This window comes from Mesoplodon mirus (assembly GCF_964341445.2).
Source record: "Mesoplodon mirus genome assembly, chromosome: 9".
Classification (NCBI taxonomy): Eukaryota; Metazoa; Chordata; class Mammalia; order Artiodactyla; family Ziphiidae; genus Mesoplodon; species Mesoplodon mirus.
In genome coordinates, this window is record NC_138985.1 from 92,020,863 (window position 1) to 92,040,128 (window position 19,266).

The 19,266-nt window shown below is 60.4% G+C and overlaps 1 protein-coding gene across 3 annotated transcripts in view; it reads left to right on the plus strand.

Moving 5' to 3' along the window:
- The window catches only part of FLNC (filamin C), a 28,236-nt gene extending 10,619 nt beyond the window's left edge, over positions 1-17,617 (plus strand). The window contains exons 11-48 of one of the 3 annotated variants that reach the window (XM_082631974.1): positions 1-137; positions 370-563; positions 654-767; positions 1,409-1,552; positions 1,781-1,904; positions 2,067-2,227; positions 2,448-2,538; positions 2,627-2,796; positions 3,024-3,141; positions 3,238-3,500; positions 4,258-4,855; positions 5,519-5,692; positions 5,805-5,967; positions 6,217-6,377; positions 7,149-7,316; positions 7,396-7,519; positions 8,068-8,224; positions 8,300-8,489; positions 8,578-8,601; positions 8,717-8,964; positions 9,412-9,492; positions 9,811-9,910; positions 10,236-10,376; positions 10,649-10,777; positions 10,856-11,029; positions 11,616-11,777; positions 11,900-12,103; positions 12,548-12,700; positions 12,797-12,919; positions 13,062-13,307; positions 13,460-13,729; positions 13,828-13,965; positions 14,241-14,356; positions 15,017-15,149; positions 15,237-15,413; positions 15,582-15,800; positions 16,413-16,622; positions 16,729-17,617. In XM_082631974.1, coding sequence (XP_082488100.1) covers positions 1-137; positions 370-563; positions 654-767; positions 1,409-1,552; positions 1,781-1,904; positions 2,067-2,227; positions 2,448-2,538; positions 2,627-2,796; positions 3,024-3,141; positions 3,238-3,500; positions 4,258-4,855; positions 5,519-5,692; positions 5,805-5,967; positions 6,217-6,377; positions 7,149-7,316; positions 7,396-7,519; positions 8,068-8,224; positions 8,300-8,489; positions 8,578-8,601; positions 8,717-8,964; positions 9,412-9,492; positions 9,811-9,910; positions 10,236-10,376; positions 10,649-10,777; positions 10,856-11,029; positions 11,616-11,777; positions 11,900-12,103; positions 12,548-12,700; positions 12,797-12,919; positions 13,062-13,307; positions 13,460-13,729; positions 13,828-13,965; positions 14,241-14,356; positions 15,017-15,149; positions 15,237-15,413; positions 15,582-15,800; positions 16,413-16,622; positions 16,729-16,916 — 6,487 coding nt within the window. In that variant the 3' untranslated portion in view covers positions 16,917-17,617. Of the gene's footprint in view, positions 138-369; positions 564-653; positions 768-1,408; positions 1,553-1,780; positions 1,905-2,066; positions 2,228-2,447; positions 2,539-2,626; positions 2,797-3,023; positions 3,142-3,237; positions 3,501-4,257; positions 4,856-5,518; positions 5,693-5,804; positions 5,968-6,216; positions 6,378-7,148; positions 7,317-7,395; positions 7,520-8,067; positions 8,225-8,299; positions 8,490-8,577; positions 8,602-8,716; positions 8,965-9,411; positions 9,493-9,810; positions 9,911-10,235; positions 10,377-10,648; positions 11,030-11,615; positions 11,778-11,899; positions 12,104-12,547; positions 12,701-12,796; positions 12,920-13,061; positions 13,308-13,459; positions 13,730-13,827; positions 13,966-14,240; positions 14,357-15,016; positions 15,150-15,236; positions 15,414-15,581; positions 15,801-16,412; positions 16,623-16,728 lie in introns of all 3 variants that reach the window. The other 2 variants (XM_082631973.1, XM_082631972.1) reach the window with 2 other exon arrangements.
- Positions 17,618-19,266: the final 1,649 nt, after the last annotated feature.

Consider the following 19,266-nt stretch of genomic DNA (forward strand, 5'->3'; position numbering starts at 1 on the left):
CCCCTTTGAGGTGCAGGTGAGCCCAGAGGCAGGAGTGCAGAAGGTGCGGGCCTGGGGTCCCGGCTTGGAAACTGGCCAGGTGGGCAAGTCAGCCGACTTTGTGGTGGAGGCCATTGGCACGGAGGTGGGGACGCTGGGTAAGTGGCTGGGGTGGTGACAGGTGGGAATGCGGGGGAGTGGTGTGATGGAAGGACACTGGGGGGGTGACTGGGGTCAGGAGGCAGGAGTGCTAGCGAGTGTTGAGATGAGACTGGGAGATGGGACGTGGGGTGATCTGGGTGGTGACGCCGGGAGAGCGATGCCCCGGGGACCTGCCTGAGTGTCCAAGTTGCTTCTTGTGCCCTCTGACCCTCCCCATCTTTCACCTAGGCTTCTCCATTGAGGGCCCTTCACAGGCCAAGATCGAGTGTGATGACAAGGGAGATGGCTCCTGCGACGTGCGGTACTGGCCCACAGAACCAGGGGAGTACGCCGTGCACGTCATCTGCGACGATGAGGACATTCGAGACTCGCCCTTCATTGCCCACATCCAGCCAGCTCCACCCGACTGCTTCCCGGACAAGGTGGGGGTCCCAGCTCCCGTGGGCCTGGGACAAGGTGAACAGGCCCTCCTCCAGTCCCCAACCCAGCCCTCCGCTCTTGCCCCTGTGCAGGTGAAGGCCTTTGGGCCCGGCCTGGAGCCCACTGGCTGCATCGTGGACAAGCCAGCAGAGTTCACCATTGATGCCCGTGCTGCTGGCAAGGGAGACCTGAAGCTCTATGCCCAGGTGGGGTGTTGCCCCATCTCTGTGCCCCTCGCCGCTGTAGCAGGGAGCCTGGGAGGGTGGGGCAAGTTAGAGAAAGGGGCCTCCAGGCATCACAGGACTGATTCTCATGGATCCATTAGAGCTATGGAAAATTTAAAGTTTTGTGTTTTCTTATTGATGATAATCTTAAAAACATATTTTACCAAATGTATATTTTTGTACTAATAATTTGCAATTGAAAGATGATTTGACGGAGTAAGACATCGGTTTCCCAGCTGAGTTTCTCACAGTGGTGTCCACTGACCCCTAGAGGTTAATGAATATGTTCTTGGGTCCAAGAGGATTTCTTCTTTAAAAGGTTATTTATTCAATTTTAGGAACATTGATTTAGCTGAGCCTTTCCCCTGACAACACGTTTCAGAGACCTAGGCTGGGAGACCAGGCCACACAGATGGCCTAGAGCCTGGCCTCCCTGCTCCCAGGGTGCGCCCTGGCCACCAGAGCCTGTGGCACTAGGCTCTCCTGGTCTGAGCTCTGTGGCTGGGCGGGGCCTGTGAGTGGGTTGGCGGTGGGTAAGGAGGATGGCCCACGGCCAGCAGAGGGCGCTGGTGCTCTAGGAGTCCGGGGCACTCCAAGAACCTTGCTTTGGGTGATGCCCACAGGACGCAGACGGCTGCCCCATTGACATCAAGGTCATCCCCAACGGCGATGGTACCTTCCGCTGCTCCTACGTGCCCACCAAGCCCATTAAGCACACCATCATCATCTCCTGGGGAGGCGTCAACATCCCCAAGAGCCCCTTCCGGGTATGTCCTTTGCTCCCTGCCCCGTGCCCACTGCCAGGGGCCCCAGAGGGAGGGCAGAGCCTCACGCAGGAGATGTTGGCTGTCCCTGGGCCCTGTCATCGCTCCCCACCTCAAGGCCCCTGCGAAGATGCTAAGACTGGTCCTGCTAAGGCTGGGCTCGGAAGTGCTGGGGAAAGGGATAGATCTTGAGGAAGGGGCACTGTGCTGACCATCGACTCTTCCCCACAGGTAAACGTGGGAGAGGGCAGTCACCCCGAGCGGGTGAAGGTGTACGGCCCTGGCGTGGAGAAGACAGGCCTCAAGGCTAATGAGCCCACCTACTTCACGGTGGACTGCAGTGAGGCGGGGCAAGGTGCGCGGAGGACCAGGGAGTGGGGCAGGGCCGGGCGGGGCCGGGCGGGGTCTGGGTGGGAGGCGCTGGTACCCTCCACCTGGTCCCAGCTGTGGGGGGACTGGTCAAGTGCAGGAGGTTGTTGAGCCCCCCACTCATGGCCTCGTGCCTGCCTCCCCTCAGGCGACGTGAGCATTGGCATCAAGTGTGCCCCCGGTGTGGTGGGCCCTGCAGAGGCTGACATCGACTTTGACATCATCAAGAATGACAATGACACCTTCACAGTCAAGTACACGCCCCCAGGGGCCGGCCGCTACACCATCATGGTGTTGTTTGCCAACCAGGTACCCTACGCTTGTGTTTTGGTTGTCACGGGTGGCTGCACACCCCACCCTGCCCCGGCCCACGTCTCAGTCAGCAGCTTAAGAGGCAGTCGTTTGGGGACAATTCTACAGCCACTGGTTGCGCACTTCCTATGTGTAGGCAGCGTGCCTCAGAGGAAACAAAGGGCACTTTTTCAGAGACTGCTCGTGTCCACCCTGACCAAGCTTTTTCTCCCTCCAGGAGATCCCTGCCAGCCCCTTCCATATCAAGGTGGACCCATCCCATGATGCCAGCAAGGTCAAGGCTGAGGGCCCTGGGCTGAACCGCACAGGTAGGTGTCTGAGTCGGGGCTGGGCTGGGCTGGGGGTGGGGCTAGGTGGCCGCCAGCCCCTCACCACCATCTCGGGGTGACTCCCCAGGTGTGGAAGTTGGGAAGCCCACTCACTTCACGGTGCTGACCAAGGGAGCCGGCAAGGCCAAGCTGGACGTGCACTTTGCCGGGGCTGTCAAGGGAGAAGCTGTGCGAGACTTTGAAATCATCGACAACCACGACTACTCCTACACTGTCAAGTACACGGCCGTGCAGCAGGTGTGTCCGCCCCCTCCATGCTCCACCCGTCCCGGCTATGGGGTTGTGGGTCTCCTTCCTTCAGTCTCACAGGGCCCGTTCTGCATCTAGCCTCCTAGATCTAGCCCTTTCCTGCCTTCCCTCCTCTCTTGCTGTGGATCTCTGAGACTCTGGTCCACATCGGCCAAAGGCATGTTGCCAGGCTGTGCCTAAGCCACCCAGTTCTGACCTCCTGTTGTACCCAATAGGGCAACATGGCAGTGACAGTGACCTATGGTGGAGACCCTGTCCCCAAGAGCCCCTTTGTGGTAAATGTGGCACCCCCGCTGGATCTCAGCAAAGTCAAAGTTCAAGGCCTCAACAGCAGTAAGTGGGGCAAGAGCTGCCCTGGGAGTGAGGAGAGCTGGGTGGGGGGCAGTGGGTTGCAGTCTCTGCTCACGGTGTCCCTTGCTGTCTACACAGAGGTGGCTGTAGGACAAGAACAGGCATTTTCTGTGAACACACGAGGGGCTGGCGGTCAGGGCCAGCTGGACGTGCGGATGACCTCACCCTCCCGACGACCCATCCCCTGCAAGCTGGAGCCCGGGGGTGGAGCTGAAGCCCAGGCTGTGCGCTACATGCCCCCTGAGGAGGGGCCCTACAAGGTGGACATAACCTACGATGGTCACCCGGTGCCTGGCAGCCCCTTCACCGTGGAGGGTGTCCTGCCCCCTGACCCCTCCAAGGTGAGGAAATAGGGGCTGGTGGGAGTTGGGGGCTTCTAGCGAAGATGGGTAAGTCACAGGGGCAGAGGCCAGAGGTCCTTGTGTCCTGGAGTGAGCATAGCCAAGGACCCAGGGCCGAGGCAGTCCCCCACCTCAGGACCTGCCTTTGAGACTGCTTAGTTTTTTTTCGTTTTGTTTTTTGTATTTTTATTGAAGTATAGTTGATTTATAATGTTGTGTTAATTTCTGCTGTACAGCAAAGTGATTCAGTTATACATGTATGTACATTCTTTTTTTTAATATTCTTTTCCATTATGGTTGGTCGTAGGATTTTTCTTTTTTTTTTTTTGGCCACACTGAGCAGCATGTAGGATCTTAGATCCCCGACCAGGGATCAAACCTGTGCCCCCTGCAGTGGAAGCACAGTGTCCTAACCACTGGACGGGCAGGGAAGTCCCTGTCATAGGTTACTGAATATAGTTCTTTGTGCTATACAGTAGGACCTTGTTGTTTATCCATCCTACATATAAAAGCTTATATCGAGACAGCTCAGCTATTAAAAGCCTGGCCTTGGATCCGACCTGGGCTTCAATCCCAGGTCCACCAGCTGGGACAAATTATTTAATCTCTCTACCTGCTTTTCCTCGCCTGGAATTGTTATAAGGACTCAGCCTGTGGTAGCTGCTACAGTTGAAAGCGCTTAGCTGATTTGAGAGCCATGAAGACCTCGTGGGCGAGGTCAGGTGTAGGTAACCTACTCGCCTATTCCTTCTTTTAGGTCTGTGCTTACGGCCCTGGTCTCAAGGGCGGGCTGGTAGGCGCACCAGCGCCCTTCTCCATCGACACCAAGGGGGCGGGCACAGGGGGCCTGGGGCTGACCGTGGAGGGCCCCTGCGAGGCCAAGATCGAGTGCCAGGACAATGGCGATGGCTCGTGTGCTGTCAGCTACCTGCCCACGGAGCCGGGCGAGTACACCATCAACATCCTGTTTGCCGAAGCCCACATCCCCGGCTCGCCCTTCAAGGCTACCATCCGGCCCGTGTTCGACCCGAGCAAGGTGCGGGCCAGTGGTCCAGGCCTGGAGCGCGGCAAGGCTGGCGAGGCAGCCACCTTCACTGTGGACTGCTCGGAGGCGGGCGAGGCTGAGCTGACCATCGAGATCCTGTCGGACGCCGGCGTCAAGGCCGAGGTGCTGATCCACAACAATGCCGACGGCACCTACCACATCACCTACAGCCCCGCCTTCCCCGGCACCTACACCATTACCATCAAGTATGGCGGGCACCCCGTACCCAAATTCCCCACCCGAGTCCATGTGCAGCCCGCTGTCGACACCAGTGGAGTCAAGGTCTCGGGACCCGGTGTGGAGCCCCACGGTGAGTGAGAGAGGAGCCTGGAGCTGGTCACATCGCCAGTCAGGGAGGGAGGGAAGCAGGGCTGAGGGCTTATGCAGGGGGAAGGGAGGGCTTTGGGGCAGCGCTGAGTCTTTAGGGCTCAGATACCCCAGAAGAAGGCGCCTAAGCCAAAGGCAGGACGTGGAGCTTCACCTCTGGTCTTGTGGCAAAATTGCATTTTCCTGGGGAGATTCTCAACTTTCATCAGCTGATCTGAGAAAGCTAAGGACCTTGCTCTCCATGGTACAGAGGGAAAGCTTTGGGGTTGAGGGTGACGAGAGTCAGGGGACAGTTCAGCTCAGCTCGGTGCCTGTGAGTTACCATCTGCTGGGGGCCAGACCCTGGGCTAGGCATGGGGGCTGGGGTGCAAAGGAACATAAGACCCAGACCTGCCCTCAAGGGGTGCACAGCCTGGTGGGGAGACTCAGGTGAACAGAGTCAGTATGTGGTGAGGGGAGGGAAGGCGTGGGCAGTGGGAGGCGGGGCCCGGAGCTCGCAGGGCCGAGGTGGGCAGGGCTCAGGCTGGGGAGCAGCAGGTGGGGAGGAGGAGAGGCCTCGGAGTTGGGGAGGGAGGGCGCGCAGGAGTGAGCAGCTGTGTGAAGGCTGCCCCCAACCTATGCTGAGCTCTCGTCTCCTGGGAGCCAGGTGTCCTGCGTGAGGTGACCACTGAGTTCACTGTGGACGCAAGATCCCTAACAGCCACGGGTGGGAACCACGTGACGGCCCGCGTGCTCAACCCCTCGGGCGCTAAGACGGACACCTACGTGACAGACAACGGGGATGGCACCTACCGAGTGCAGTACACAGCCTATGAAGAGGGTGAGGGGCTGGGCTGAGCCGGGACGGTGGGGATCTGATGCCAGCATTTTCAGGGGGTTGGGGAGGTAAGGGCCTCGCACACCCTGACTTGCACCGTGTGGCTGGCTTCCAGGAGTGCATTTGGTGGAGGTGCTGTATGATGATGTAGCTGTGCCCAAGAGCCCCTTCCGAGTGGGCGTGACTGAGGGCTGTGACCCCACTCGCGTCCGGGCCTTTGGGCCAGGCCTGGAGGGTGGCTTGGTCAACAAGGCTAACCGCTTCACTGTGGAAACGAGGTATTCCTCCCCCTGCCTTTCCTAACCTTGACCCTGATGCTGTGGCCACCCTGATCCCAGCCACCTGGCCTCCCAATCCTTCTGTGTGTGCCTCATCCCCGGCGTATCCCCTGTCAAGGGTGCAAACCTCCCCCAGTGTCCCAACCCCTGTAGCTGGTCCCTTCTCAGCTGGGCCCCCAGCCCCCATTCAACTTCTCCATCCCCACTCACTGGTCCTAGTGGAGCTGACATAGGGGTGTCATCTTGTAGGGGAGCTGGCACTGGGGGCCTAGGCCTAGCCATCGAGGGCCCGTCGGAAGCCAAGATGTCCTGCAAGGACAACAAGGATGGCAGCTGCACCGTGGAGTACATCCCTTTCACCCCTGGAGACTACGACGTCAACATCACCTTCGGGGGCCGGCCCATCCCAGGTGTGCCCGGGGTGGGTGGGACTCGGGGAGGGCAGCAGGAGGCCTGCTCAGCGAGAAAGAACCTGGAAGGAAGTCGGGTGTGGGGACTCATCCCTAGAGCAGGAAAGCCCCGAGCCCAGCCAGCAGGGAGGACGTGGAGCAGGCAGGTGCTGCGGTCACGGCCAAGAGGCAGGGTGGTGGGCGCAGTTCATTCCCAGAGGTCCAGCACTGGTGTCTTGGCCCTTTGTCTGGAGCGCCAGACCTCGTGGGTTCGGTCACTCAGACACAGTCCAAGCCTCTGTCGCTGGCTCAGCAAGGACAGCCTCTCACAGCCTCTCCCTCTCACTGTGCAAAGCAAGGAACCCCCCTGCCCTCCTGCATGGCCGAGTTGCTCAGGGCAGGGGTAGGGGTGGGGAGGGCGGGGTTATGTCTTCAATTATCGCATAACTCGGGCCTGCTGAAATTGGACATTTCTCCTCCTTACCTAATTTCACTTTGGCAAAAATGCATTTTCTGTTACAAATACTCCACTTTTAACATTTTATTAATTTAGGAAGGCCTTCTTCCAGGCTTGTGGTCTAAATAAGTGGATTTGCCCAGCCGCAGTCTGTAGCCAAGTAGCCAAGTTTATTTTCCTTGTTTACATTTTCTTAGCAAGTCCCTAAGCGTTTGCACATTCGGTCTGGTCTCCCTGGGGCATTTCAAAGGCAGGGAAGGCGGCCTCCTCGTTCCTCGGTGTCAGGGAGAGCCTCCCGGGCAGGTGGGTAGGGGCTGATGTCCCTCTCCTTGCAGGGAGTCCATTCCGGGTGCCAGTGAAGGATGTGGTGGACCCTGGGAAGGTGAAGTGCTCAGGCCCAGGGCTGGGAGCCGGTGTCAGGGCCCGGGTACCCCAGACCTTCAAGGTGGACTGCAGCCAAGCTGGCCGGGCCGCCCTGCAGGTGGCCGTGCTGAGCCCCACAGGTATGGAATGTCTGGGGCAGGGTGGAGGGAGGCAGAAAGGATGCCAAGAGGCTTTGCTGACCCTGCTCCCCTTGCCCAGGTGTGGCTGAGCCTGTGGAGGTGCGTGACAATGGAGATGGCACCCATACCGTCCACTACACCCCAGCCACTGATGGGCCCTACACAGTAGCTGTCAAGTATGCCGACCAGGAGGTGCCACGCAGGTGAGGCCCAGCTTTGGGCTCCTGTGCTGTGCTGAGCTCTGGGGAGCTCCCACCAGGGCCGCACCTGCAGGACCACTGCAGCGCCCTGGAAACACCCCTCCTGCTCGTCTTCGCCTCATCCCGTCTCTGCTGCCCATCCCGCTCTTCCTCAGGGCCCCCTGCCTGTCTTCTCCACCCTGGAGGTGGCACAGCCCCAGGGGCCCTCCTCTGGCTGGGCTGTCCCCCCATGTAGATACAAAATTTACAAAATTAGTGCCTTGGGAAAAGGCACCATGTAGCTACAACAAGGTGGGAGAGGGCAGCCTCCTGCATCCTCCTCTAAACAATTCACGGCATCTTCCTGGAGAATGGAGAAGAAATGCTCAGGCTTTGACAGGGGCACACCTGTGTGACCCTCCCCCAGACTCAGGCTGTGACCTGGTCCCTCCTCCCTGCCAGGAGTCATCTCCCCTGCTCATGAATGTGGGGAGGACTCCAGGCCCCAAACGAGACGGGATTCCCTTTGCCCCAGAGCTTGAGCCAACTGTCCATCCCTTCTGCCCCTCAAGCCCCTTCAAGATCAAGGTGCTTCCAGCCCACGATGCCAGCAAGGTGCGGGCCAGCGGCCCCGGACTCAATGCCTCTGGCATCCCTGCCAGCCTGCCTGTGGAGTTCACCATCGATGCCCGGGATGCTGGGGAGGGCTTGCTCACTGTCCAGATCCTGGTGAGTCCATGTGCCGCCCCCCTCTCAGGTCAGGCTCTGGGCACAGGCCGGCCTTGACCTCTGTTCCTCCCCCAGGACCCTGAGGGTAAGCCCAAGAAGGCCAACATCCGAGACAATGGGGATGGCACGTACACCGTGTCCTACCTCCCGGACATGAGTGGCCGGTACACCATCACCATCAAGTATGGCGGCGATGAGATCCCCTACTCGCCCTTCCGCATCCACGCCCTGCCCACTGGGGACGCCAGCAAGTGCCTGGTCACAGGTGAGCACTCAACCCGCCTCCCCTGCCCCTCCCCCTCCCCACCCCCCATCCTGAGCACTGCGTGGCTTACACTCTTCTCCATTTCCAGTGTCCATTGGAGGCCATGGCCTGGGTAAGTGCCCCTTCTCCTCTCTTTCTGCTGTGGGCCGAGGTGGTGGGGGAGCTGGGAACTGCAGGGGGCTGGGCACAGGCCGACGGACCCCTGACCGGACACTCCTGTGTGGCAGGTGCCTGCCTGGGCCCCCGCATCCAGATTGGGGAGGAGACGGTGATCACGGTGGACGCCAAGGCAGCAGGCAAGGGGAAGGTGACGTGCACAGTGTCCACGCCGGATGGGGCGGAGCTCGACGTGGATGTGGTTGAGAACCACGACGGCACCTTCGACATCTACTACACAGCGCCCAAGCCGGGCAAGTACGTCATCACCATCCGCTTTGGAGGCGAGCACGTCCCCAACAGTCCCTTCCATGTGCTGGTAAGCTCCGCGGCCACAGTGGGACTAGGGCGGCTGGGGAGGTGGGCCGGGCCCTCTTAGTGGTAGCAGGGGATCCCAGAACCTGTCCCCACGTCTGATGGATCCGGGACCCAGAGTGCCCCAGAGTCGAGTCTTTGCTTTCCCTGCAGTCTCCCAACCCAGGAGGTGAGCACAGGTCTGCTTCTGGCCCCTCTGGTGGCTGGTCAGCTCTCTGGTGGAACATGCCGTGTTCCTTCTGACCCTCAGGCCCACTGTCCCTGTACATCTCCCCAGGGTGGCCCTGCAGGATGAAGCCCTCCAGAGGGTAAAACACCCAAGATATCCATCCTGCCCTGTGGGCAGCCTGGGATTTCAGGTCCCTGGGCCATTCTCTGTCAGCTCGTGGTCACTCGAGCTGGTGTGTACCGGCGTGTTACATCCTGTGCCCTCCTGCGCCTGGCTTCCCAGGCGTGTGACTCCATGCCCTGCGTGGAGGAGCCCTCTGACTTGCTGCAGCTGCACAGGCCCAGTACCTACCCCGCACACTGGGTACTGCCACCGCCCACCCGGGCCACACCTCGCCCCCCTCCTCCTCTTCCTTCATTTCTTCCTTCTCTTCTTCAGGGGCCAGGACTGGGGCACGGTTTGGGGGTCATCTTGGGGGAGCAGGCGGGAGTCAGGCTGGGCAGACGGATCCCCAAGCTGGGCACGGCACATCTTCTCTTGCAGCTGACGTGCCTCTCCTGCCCTCTGGTTTCACCATTAACCATCTTTTTCTTTGCTCATTTTCTCTGACTTCAGTCATGGCTCAGGCCAAGCTCCCCAGGCCTTCCCCAGCCAACGACTGTTCCCTCTCACCTGCCACAGGCCACAGAGGAGCCAGTGGTGCCCGTGGAGCCAATGGAGTCCATGCTGAGACCCTTCAACCTGGTCATCCCCTTCACCGTGCAGAAAGGGGAGCTCACAGGTACCGCCCCGGGGCCCTGAGGCATGAGGGCTCAAAGGGAGGACACCTGCGTCCAGGCCCAGCGCCTTCTTTAGAGATGAAAGCTGGGGCCCAGAGCAGGGAAGCAAGCTACCCAGCCAGGGTCACACAGCAAGGTGAGCAGAGCTGGAACCCAGACTCCAGCTTTCTGTCTCCCAGCTCAGGGTTCATCCTGATGCTCCAGGCTGTCTCCTGGTGCCTGACCTCTGGGGTAGAAGCAGAACCACACAGGAGTGGGAGCCTGGGACAGCAAAGGGGGTTGAGGTCGGAGAAACTAGCGTCCCCGACTTAACCCTCTGCCTGGCAGGGGAGGTACGGATGCCCTCTGGGAAGACCGCCCGGCCCAGCATCACTGACAACAAGGATGGCAGCATCACGGTGAGGTACGCACCCACCGAGAAAGGCCTGCACCAGATGGGGATCAAGTATGACGGCAACCACATCCCTGGTGAGTCGGGGGCCAGGCTGGGCTTGGCTGGGCTGAGAGGAGCCCATGGTGACTTCATCCTCATCTGCCTTCTTTCAACACATCTTTATTGAGCACCTGCTGTGTGCAGACACCATGTGAGGCCTGGGAAGTCTGGTGTCCTGGTGGGAGACCCCTGTGGCAGAGGTGCAGGGCTCAGCAGGGAGCCTGTGGGGAGGTGCAGGGGCCAAGGTGGGCTCAGGCAGCTCCTGTCCTCACTATTGACCCAGCCCCCTTTCTCCGACCACCCCCAGGGAGCCCCCTGCAGTTCTACGTCGATGCCATCAACAGCCGCCACGTCAGTGCCTATGGGCCAGGCCTGAGCCATGGCATGGTCAACAAGCCGGCCACCTTCACCATTGTCACCAAGGATGCTGGGGAAGGTGAGGGGAGCTGGGTGAGGGCGGCCAGTGCAGGGGTGAGGGCAGGACCTCTGATCTCAGCCCTCCCTCCACCCACAGGGGGTCTGTCCCTGGCCGTGGAGGGCCCGTCCAAGGCAGAGATCACCTGCAAGGACAATAAGGATGGCACCTGCACCGTGTCCTACCTCCCCACGGCGCCTGGGGACTACAGCATCATCGTGCGCTTTGACGACAAGCACATTCCGGGGAGCCCCTTCACGGCCAAGATCACAGGTGGGTGGATGTGTGGGCACACGGCCTGCCACACACACCCCAGCACACAACGGATGTGCAAGCCCAGCATGTTCAAGTCACCGGGGCATTAGGGTAGGGCCCCCTCAAGGTGGAAGAGGTCAATTTTTGGATAAATGTAAGGAACACTCTATCCTCTAGAGCAGGTGAGAAACATCCAGCCACCCTTTGAAAACACATCTTGTTGAGTCTTTTAGGTCAGGGTACTGATAATCCCTTTTGATAGATGAGGAAGCCAGCAGGCCCAGAGGGGCTAAGCAACTTGATCAGAGCCACACAGCGGGAAAGGGGTCTGGGCTGTCTGGCCCAGTCTAGTTTTTTGGTTCCACACAATCACGTGACTCAGGATTTACATTCGTGTAAATTAGGGATTTAACCCATTCAGGACTGGGGCATCCCTAGGGGAGCTGGGTGCGAATGGAGACTGCACCGTCCCTGGTCTCTCTGTGCCTCTGGGTGGTCCCCAGTCTCTGTTGAGTCCAGCAGGGGCTGCCAGGAAGTCTCCTGATCTCCATGAGGGCAGGGCCTGCCTGGAGTCACACTGCCTGACTTGCCAACTCTCCCCCAGGCGATGACTCGATGAGGACGTCACAGCTGAACGTGGGCACCTCCACGGATGTGTCACTGAAGATCACCGAGAGCGACCTGAGCCTGCTGACCGCCAGCATCCGCGCCCCCTCGGGCAACGAGGAGCCCTGCCTGCTGAAGCGCCTGCCCAACCGGCACATCGGTGAGCACAGGGCCACAGGAGGGGCCCGGCGGGGGTGGTGTGGGAGAGGAAGGCGGGAGCAGCCGCAAAGGAACACTGCCAGGCCCCAGGGCTCCATTCATGCCTGACCTCCCCCCCAACAGGCATCTCCTTCACCCCCAAGGAGGTTGGGGAGCACGTGGTGAGTGTGCGCAAGAGCGGCAAGCACGTCACCAACAGCCCCTTCAAGATCCTGGTGGGACCGTCTGAGATCGGGGATGCCAGCAAGGTGCGGGTCTGGGGCAAGGGCCTGTCCGAGGGACACACGTTCCAGGTGGCGGAGTTCATCGTGGACACGCGTAATGCAGGTGCTTCTTGCCGCAGAGACCCCTCATTTCAGCTGGTGCTGCCGGTGACGACTAGTCCTTTCCTGCCCAGTGCCCCTTGGCCATACACTCCTCCCTGAACTTCCTGGCCCCGTCGCTGCTGAGATTCACATTCTGGGGCCCCTTTGGGGAGAGTGAATGTCCCCATGTCACTTCTCCCATGCTTCAGAGAAAGCTCAGCTTTACTGAGCTTGTCTCTCCCTTGCTCACTAGAACCCAAGAAGCCTGCCTTAAGGAATTTTCCAGACTACCTATCCCCGACCCTCTGGGTCAGTGCCCAGCTCACCCCTTCTCCTGCTGAGGCATCTTTTGTTAGTGGTTATGATACACCTTGGGTGCCTGTTCTGGACGGAGCCTGTAGTTTGGGGAGGGGAGAGCAGAACAGCAGTGGGGACTGAGGGAGACGTGTCCCTTGTTCCCCGCTAGGTTATGGGGGCCTGGGGCTGAGTATTGAAGGCCCTAGCAAGGTGGACATCAACTGTGAGGACATGGAGGACGGCACATGCAAAGTTACCTACTGCCCCACGGAACCCGGCACCTACATCATCAACATCAAGTTTGCCGACAAGCACGTGCCTGGTAAGGTGCTGGGCTGCTGCTGGGACAGGCCAGGAGGCCAGCGATGAGTGATCTGAGATGCCCTGAGACGCCCGACCCTCCCTTTCTCCCCTATAGGAAGCCCCTTCACGGTGAAGGTTACCGGCGAAGGCCGCATGAAGGAAAGCATCACCCGGCGCAGGCAGGCGCCGTCCATTGCCACCATTGGTAGCACCTGTGACCTCAACCTCAAGATCCCAGGTGGGAGGCAGAGGGAGCCGGGGCGGGGTGGGGTGGGGTGGGGCAGGGCGATGGGGAAGGCCCAGGGCCTGCCCCCTCGGTCTCTGTCCTGCTGGATTGTTTCTCACCTCCCTCCCCGCCTTGGGTTCCACGCGTCCCACAGGGAACTGGTTCCAGATGGTGTCGGCCCAGGAGCGCCTGACGCGCACCTTCACGCGCAGCAGCCACACGTACACCCGCACAGAGCGCACGGAGATCAGCAAGACTCGGGGCGGGGAGACCAAGCGCGAGGTGCGGGTGGAGGAGTCCACCCAGGTTGGCGGAGACCCCTTCCCCGCCACCGTCTTCGGGGACTTCCTGGGCCGGGAACGCCTGGGCTCTTTTGGCAGCATCACCCGGCAGCAGGAGGGTGAGTGGGGCAGGGCTGGGGTCTCTGTTCCTCGGGACAAGAGGGGGAGGCTGTTGGTCTGAGTGGAGGAGGGGGTTTTACTGAGGGAGGAAGGGAAGGGCCAGGGCCAGGAGCAGCCCCCGTGTCGCCCTGACACTCCCCACCTGCTGCAGGTGAGGCCAGCTCTCAGGACATGACCGCACAGGTGACCAGCCCGTCAGGCAAGACGGAAGCCGCAGAGATCGTGGAGGGGGAGGACAGCGCGTACAGTGTGCGCTTTGTGCCCCAGGAGATGGGGCCCCACACGGTCACTGTCAAGTACCGCGGCCAGCATGTGCCAGGCAGCCCCTTTCAGTTCACCGTGGGGCCACTGGGTGAAGGCGGTGCCCACAAGGTGCGAGCTGGAGGCACAGGGCTGGAGCGAGGGGTGGCCGGCGTGCCAGGTAAGGGGCAGGGGGCCAGGACGGGGGGCGGGGGCAGGGCAGCCACCAGGGTGGACGATGGTGCTGAGGAGCTGCCCCTGTCCCGTTTCCATCTCCAGCCGAGTTCAGCATCTGGACCCGAGAAGCGGGTGCCGGGGGCCTGTCTATTGCTGTGGAGGGTCCCAGCAAGGCGGAGATTGCATTTGAGGACCGCAAAGATGGCTCCTGTGGCGTCTCCTATGTTGTCCAGGAACCAGGTGGGTGTCCACCACGGGGCTGGGCCTGCCTGACCTTCCACACTGGGTCTCTGCTCGCCCAGGCAGAAGATGGGGCTACTGAACCAACTCCTCACCTGGGCTGCCGCTCTTTTTCCGTCCTGTCTCCCTCCACCCCACACTCCCGGGAATGCACGTCTGTCTCCAGAGCTGAGCCCCGACCCAGGAGCTTGTTCTGGGATGAGGCCAGGGTGGAGGGGGTTCCACCCTGCTGTCCCCAGTCCTGGGGCCTGTGCTGATTGGCCTTCCCTCCCCAGGTGACTATGAGGTCTCCATCAAGTTCAACGATGAGCACATCCCAGACAGCCCTTTTGTGGTACCCGTGGCCTCCCTCTCAGACGACGCTCGCCGTCTCACTGTCACTAGCCTCCAGGTGTGTGCCTGGGGGTGCGGCCCCTCTGCCACCCTGAGAGATGGGCAGAAGTAGAGGATGGCAGGCCCATGTGGCCAGGGACTTAGCGGTGACCTTGGAAGGTCCAGACAGATGTCCCCTCTCTCCCAGTGTCTGTACAGCAGGGGGCTCCATTCCCCCTTCTAGCTGCCCCTCAGGAGCCCTTGTGCCTCTCCTCCCCCGTCCCCTACCCCTACTCTAGAACTGGGCTCTGTGCCCCAATCTTCACCTCCCCTGGGAGCCTCCCCATCGGCCCACCTCCCCCATCGAGTGCCCCCAGGGCAGTCTAGGCCACACCCCTCCTTCCTCATCCCAGCTACTGAGTGTTTGCAGTCCACACACAGCACCGTCCTAGCACTGGCTTCTCTGCTGACAGGCCTGCTTTATGGTTTCTGGGTCTTACCTCCTCAACCAGGACAGGGTACATCGTGTGTCGTCCCCACCATGCCCAGCCACAGCCAGGTGGCCCCACCTCATAGCAGGTGGATACCAAGGCCACAGACCCAGCCTCCACCTCCCATCACAGCCCTGTTCAGAGCCTCCCTGAGCTGGGCTGGGCGTGCAGTGCGATCAGTGCCGGGCTGCAGAGACGAACCCTCCAGACCCTCCCAGGAGTCTGAGCACCCTCTGTGGCCTCTGCAGGAGACGGGGCTCAAGGTGAACCAGCCGGCGTCCTTTGCGGTGCAGCTGAACGGTGCACGGGGCGTGATTGATGCTAGGGTGCACACGCCCTCGGGTGCGGTGGAGGAGTGCTACGTCTCTGAGCTGGACAGTGGTGAGGTGGCCCTGTCCCTGCCAGGCTAGGACCTTCTGGGAAGGGGAGGAAAGGACAAAGGCTCACCCACCAATGTCTGACCCACAGACAAGCACACCATCCGTTTCATCCCCCATGAGAATGGCGTCCACTCCATTGACGTCAAGTTCAGCGGCGCCCACATCCCTGGCAGCCCCTTCAAGATCCGCGTTGGGGAGCAGAGCCAGGCTGGGGACCCAGGCTTGGTGTCAGCCTGTGGTCCTGGGCTCGAGGGAGGCACTACAGGTGAGCGCCTGGGCTGGGGAGGAGGGCTGGACACTGGTCTGCCCCAGAGGCGGGGCAGCGCTGATGAGCCCGAGTCCTGGCACAGACCTGCTCCGGGGAGCCTGGGCCCACCCCCGTTCTGGGCCCCAAGCCCTTCCTGTCTACACCCTTGCTACCTCTGGTCCCCAGGAGTGTCATCGGAGTTCATTGTCAACACCTTGAATGCGGGCTCGGGGGCCTTGTCTGTCACCATCGACGGCCCCTCCAAGGTGCAGCTGGACTGTCGGGAATGTCCTGAGGGCCACGTGGTCACTTACACTCCCATGGCCCCTGGCAACTACCTCATTGCCATCAAGTATGGTGGCCCCCAGCACATTGTGGGCAGCCCCTTCAAGGCCAAAGTCACAGGTGAGTGTCCTGGGTGGGGGAAGGTCCCTCCAGCTCATTCCATACTGGCTGGCTCCAGTAGCCATTCACATCCGGGTCATAGGCCCCAAACACCGGGGTCAGGTTACCAGGAATAAAGTGGGCCTGGCTTTACACGTCACCCCATCCTCCACGTGGACTCAGGTACATCACTGAAAAAACTCAAATCCTTCCTCTTTGTTGTCCATCACTTGACTAATCTTTCCCTGCGGCGGCTCCCCAAGCTTTCACTTAACTTGCTGCCCTCCTCTTCCCACATTTCCGGCTTCCAAGAAGACAGAGCTCAGTAAAGATTCAGCCAGCTTTCCTTTTGGAAGCTGCGTGAAGGATTAGTTGGATACATGTTCCTTTTTAAAGCAGGACGCTGCCCTGTGACTTGGGGTCCCAGGCAAAGCCCAGAAGTGGGGGGGAGCCATCGAGGCTCCAGACCTCGAGATAAGCCTGCCCTGGAGCCCTGTCTGGAACGGGCTGCCACTCCTAGCATGCTGCGGCTGAGGAAGGGAACGCGGGGCTGTCGGTGCTGGCACCCGGCCTACCGCCTGGGGAAGAGCAGGCCTCTGATTAGGCTTGTGGCCACCCCACTCTGCCTCTCAGGTCCCCGGCTGTCTGGAGGCCACAGCCTTCACGAAACATCCACGGTCCTGGTGGAGACTGTGACCAAGTCGTCCTCAAGTCGGGGTTCCAGCTATAGCTCCATCCCCAAGTTCTCCTCAGATGCCAGCAAGGTGGTGACACGGGGCCCTGGGCTGTCCCAGGCCTTTGTGGGCCAGAAGAACTCCTTCACCGTGGACTGCAGCAAAGCAGGCAGGCAGCGGGGGGAAAGGGGGCAGACCCCCAGGGTGGGCAGGTGCGTGGGAACGTGGGCCCAAGGGCCTGGGGTGAGCCTGTCCCTCTCTCCCTCTCTCTCCAGGCACCAACATGATGATGGTGGGTGTGCACGGGCCCAAGACCCCCTGTGAGGAGGTGTATGTGAAGCACATGGGGAACCGGGTGTACAACGTCACCTACACTGTCAAGGAGAAAGGGGACTACATCCTCATCGTCAAGTGGGGCGACGAAAGTGTCCCTGGAAGCCCCTTCAAAGTCAACGTGCCCTGAATCCCAGAAGTGCCTCCCCCAGCCTCGGCCCCCACCTCCTGGCCAAACACACTCACAGACACACACACACACACACAAATAGGCCACACCCAGATGCACGCATGCAGAATCAGACACCACAAACACCTGCCCTGGGGGTGGAAGGAGTGGCACTGCCCCCTCCCTGCCGGGCTCCCAGGTTGGAAGGCCTCGTCCGTCTCAGGGCAGTGTCCCTGCCTCAGACGTGACATGAGGGCGAACTGGAGGTTGGGGGGCCAGGGAAGCCCTGAGTTTTCTGGCGGGGCTGAGGCCAGTGGGGGAGCACATGTCTGGGGGTGTCTGCATGTGTGAGAGAGGTCGCCCTCAAACCGCACCGACAGCGGGGCCTCCTTACCGCTGAGGACTGCGTCCGGCCCCTCTGGTGGCCGCAACCCCAGAGCGTTAAGGACTTGGAAGAGAAAGCACAATCGCAGGAAAAAATGGACCCAGCAGCAGCAGGCTTGGTGCGTGTCCTGGCCCCGGGCAATTGAGATCCCAGCCAGGCTTCCTGGGGGACTGATTTCTCTCTTTTTTTTTTTTTTAAGATTGCACAGCTCTGCCCCATGGGGGGCCTTTTTTTACCCACTGCGAGGCCCAGCTTTCTGGGGGGCTTTTGCACATGTCATGCGGCTCAGCTGGGAGCCGTTTAGGTGGAAAACAAATAAAGTGCGGCCTGTCGCAGAGACCTGGCTGTTCCTTGTGTGTGTGCTCCCTACGGCTGGCCACCAGGCCCTGGGAGGCAGAGGCTGGCTGCCTCTCTCCTGGAGGACTGAGTCAGGTCAAGGGGGAGGGCCTGGGGCAGACAGCCGCCCCCCTCTGGGCCATCTGTTTGTTTGGGAAGGTCTGGAATGTTGACAGAATGCTTGAAAGAAGGGGCTGGGGGGGCATGCCAGGGATGTGGGCTTGGTCCTCAGATTCCTGGAGAGCTGGTGGGTGGGAGAGGGAGGTGGACACTATGTTCTAGAAGACTGCCCTAGGACCACCAGGAGGCCATTTTCCACTCAGCCTGATGTCAAGCATGTTCTCAAAATTTTTAGGACCTTAAAACAGCACTGGCTCAAGCAGGAATGCTCCCCACCCAGCAGGCAGGCACAAACCCAGGAACCTTTCACTCCAGCCAGGTCCTGGGTCAAAGCTGGGCCTGCTCCCTCCCCACCTCCAGCCCTGACCTGGCTTAGGGCCTCCCTCCTGAACTGGCCCCTCCACTAGCCTTCCTGGCCCACCAGCCAGCTCCCTCCAACTAGCCCTCCACACTGCAGCCAGAGGGCGGGGTCACATCACAGGGACTATGGACCCCTCTGGTCCAGGGCCCTTCTGTGGCTCCCTTCTCTCCAGGCTAGTCTAAGTGTCCTAACAAGGCCTCCAAGGCCTATAGGTTCAGACACCAGCCTTCCTACCCATTCATTCAAAAAGCCCCCCAGGGGCTTCCCTGGTGGCACAGTGGTTGAGAATCTGCCTACTAATGCGGGGGACACGGGTTCGAGCCCTGGTCTGGGAGGATCCCACATGCCGCGGAGCAACTAGGCCCGTAAGCCACAACTACTGAGCCTGCGCGTCTGGAGCCTGTGCTCCGCAACAAGAGAGGCCGTGATAGTGAGAGGCCCGCTTCACCGCGGATGAAGAGTGACCCCCGCTTGCCACAACTAGAGAAAGCCCTCGCACAGAAACGAAGACCCAACACAGCAAAAATAAATAATTAATAAACTCCTACCCCCAACATCTAAAAAAAAAAAAAAGCCCCCCAGCCCCCAGTCGGGCACTGTGCCCATTCCTCACTGCACCCTCCACCTCTAACCCGCTTCACAACCTCTAACCCTCTCCACAACCTCTAGTTTCCCAGGCAGCCGTGCTGCAGTTTGGGACTCTGCCCAGGAACACCCTTGCCTCTCCACCCTCCTCATCTTCCTGGCCAACACGAAGCTTTCCCGAACCCCTTCCTATCCTCCCAGACCTGCCCCCCAGCTCTCATACTGCCCTGGGGCAAATCTCTGGCTGCATTTACTACCCTCATCTGTGACCTTGTATCTGAGGGTCGGCCTCCCTCACCAGACTGTGCTCCCTGACCCTGGGAGGTCCAACACAGACAAGTGTGATCAATGAGTAAATGAGCAACTGAGTAGCCAGAGCAGGGCAAAGCAGCATTTCACTCAACTGATCCCCCAACTCTAAATTCATCCCAGACATTTCGGCACACGGTGGCGGGTAGGCCAAAGAAAACCCAACACACGTGGCCTGGCTCCAAACACCCCCTCCCCCCGCCTCTTCACTCAACAGGCTGTCTGCCTCCTGGCTCCTCTTTAAGTTTCTTCTTTCCTTTCCCCTGCAAGACCCT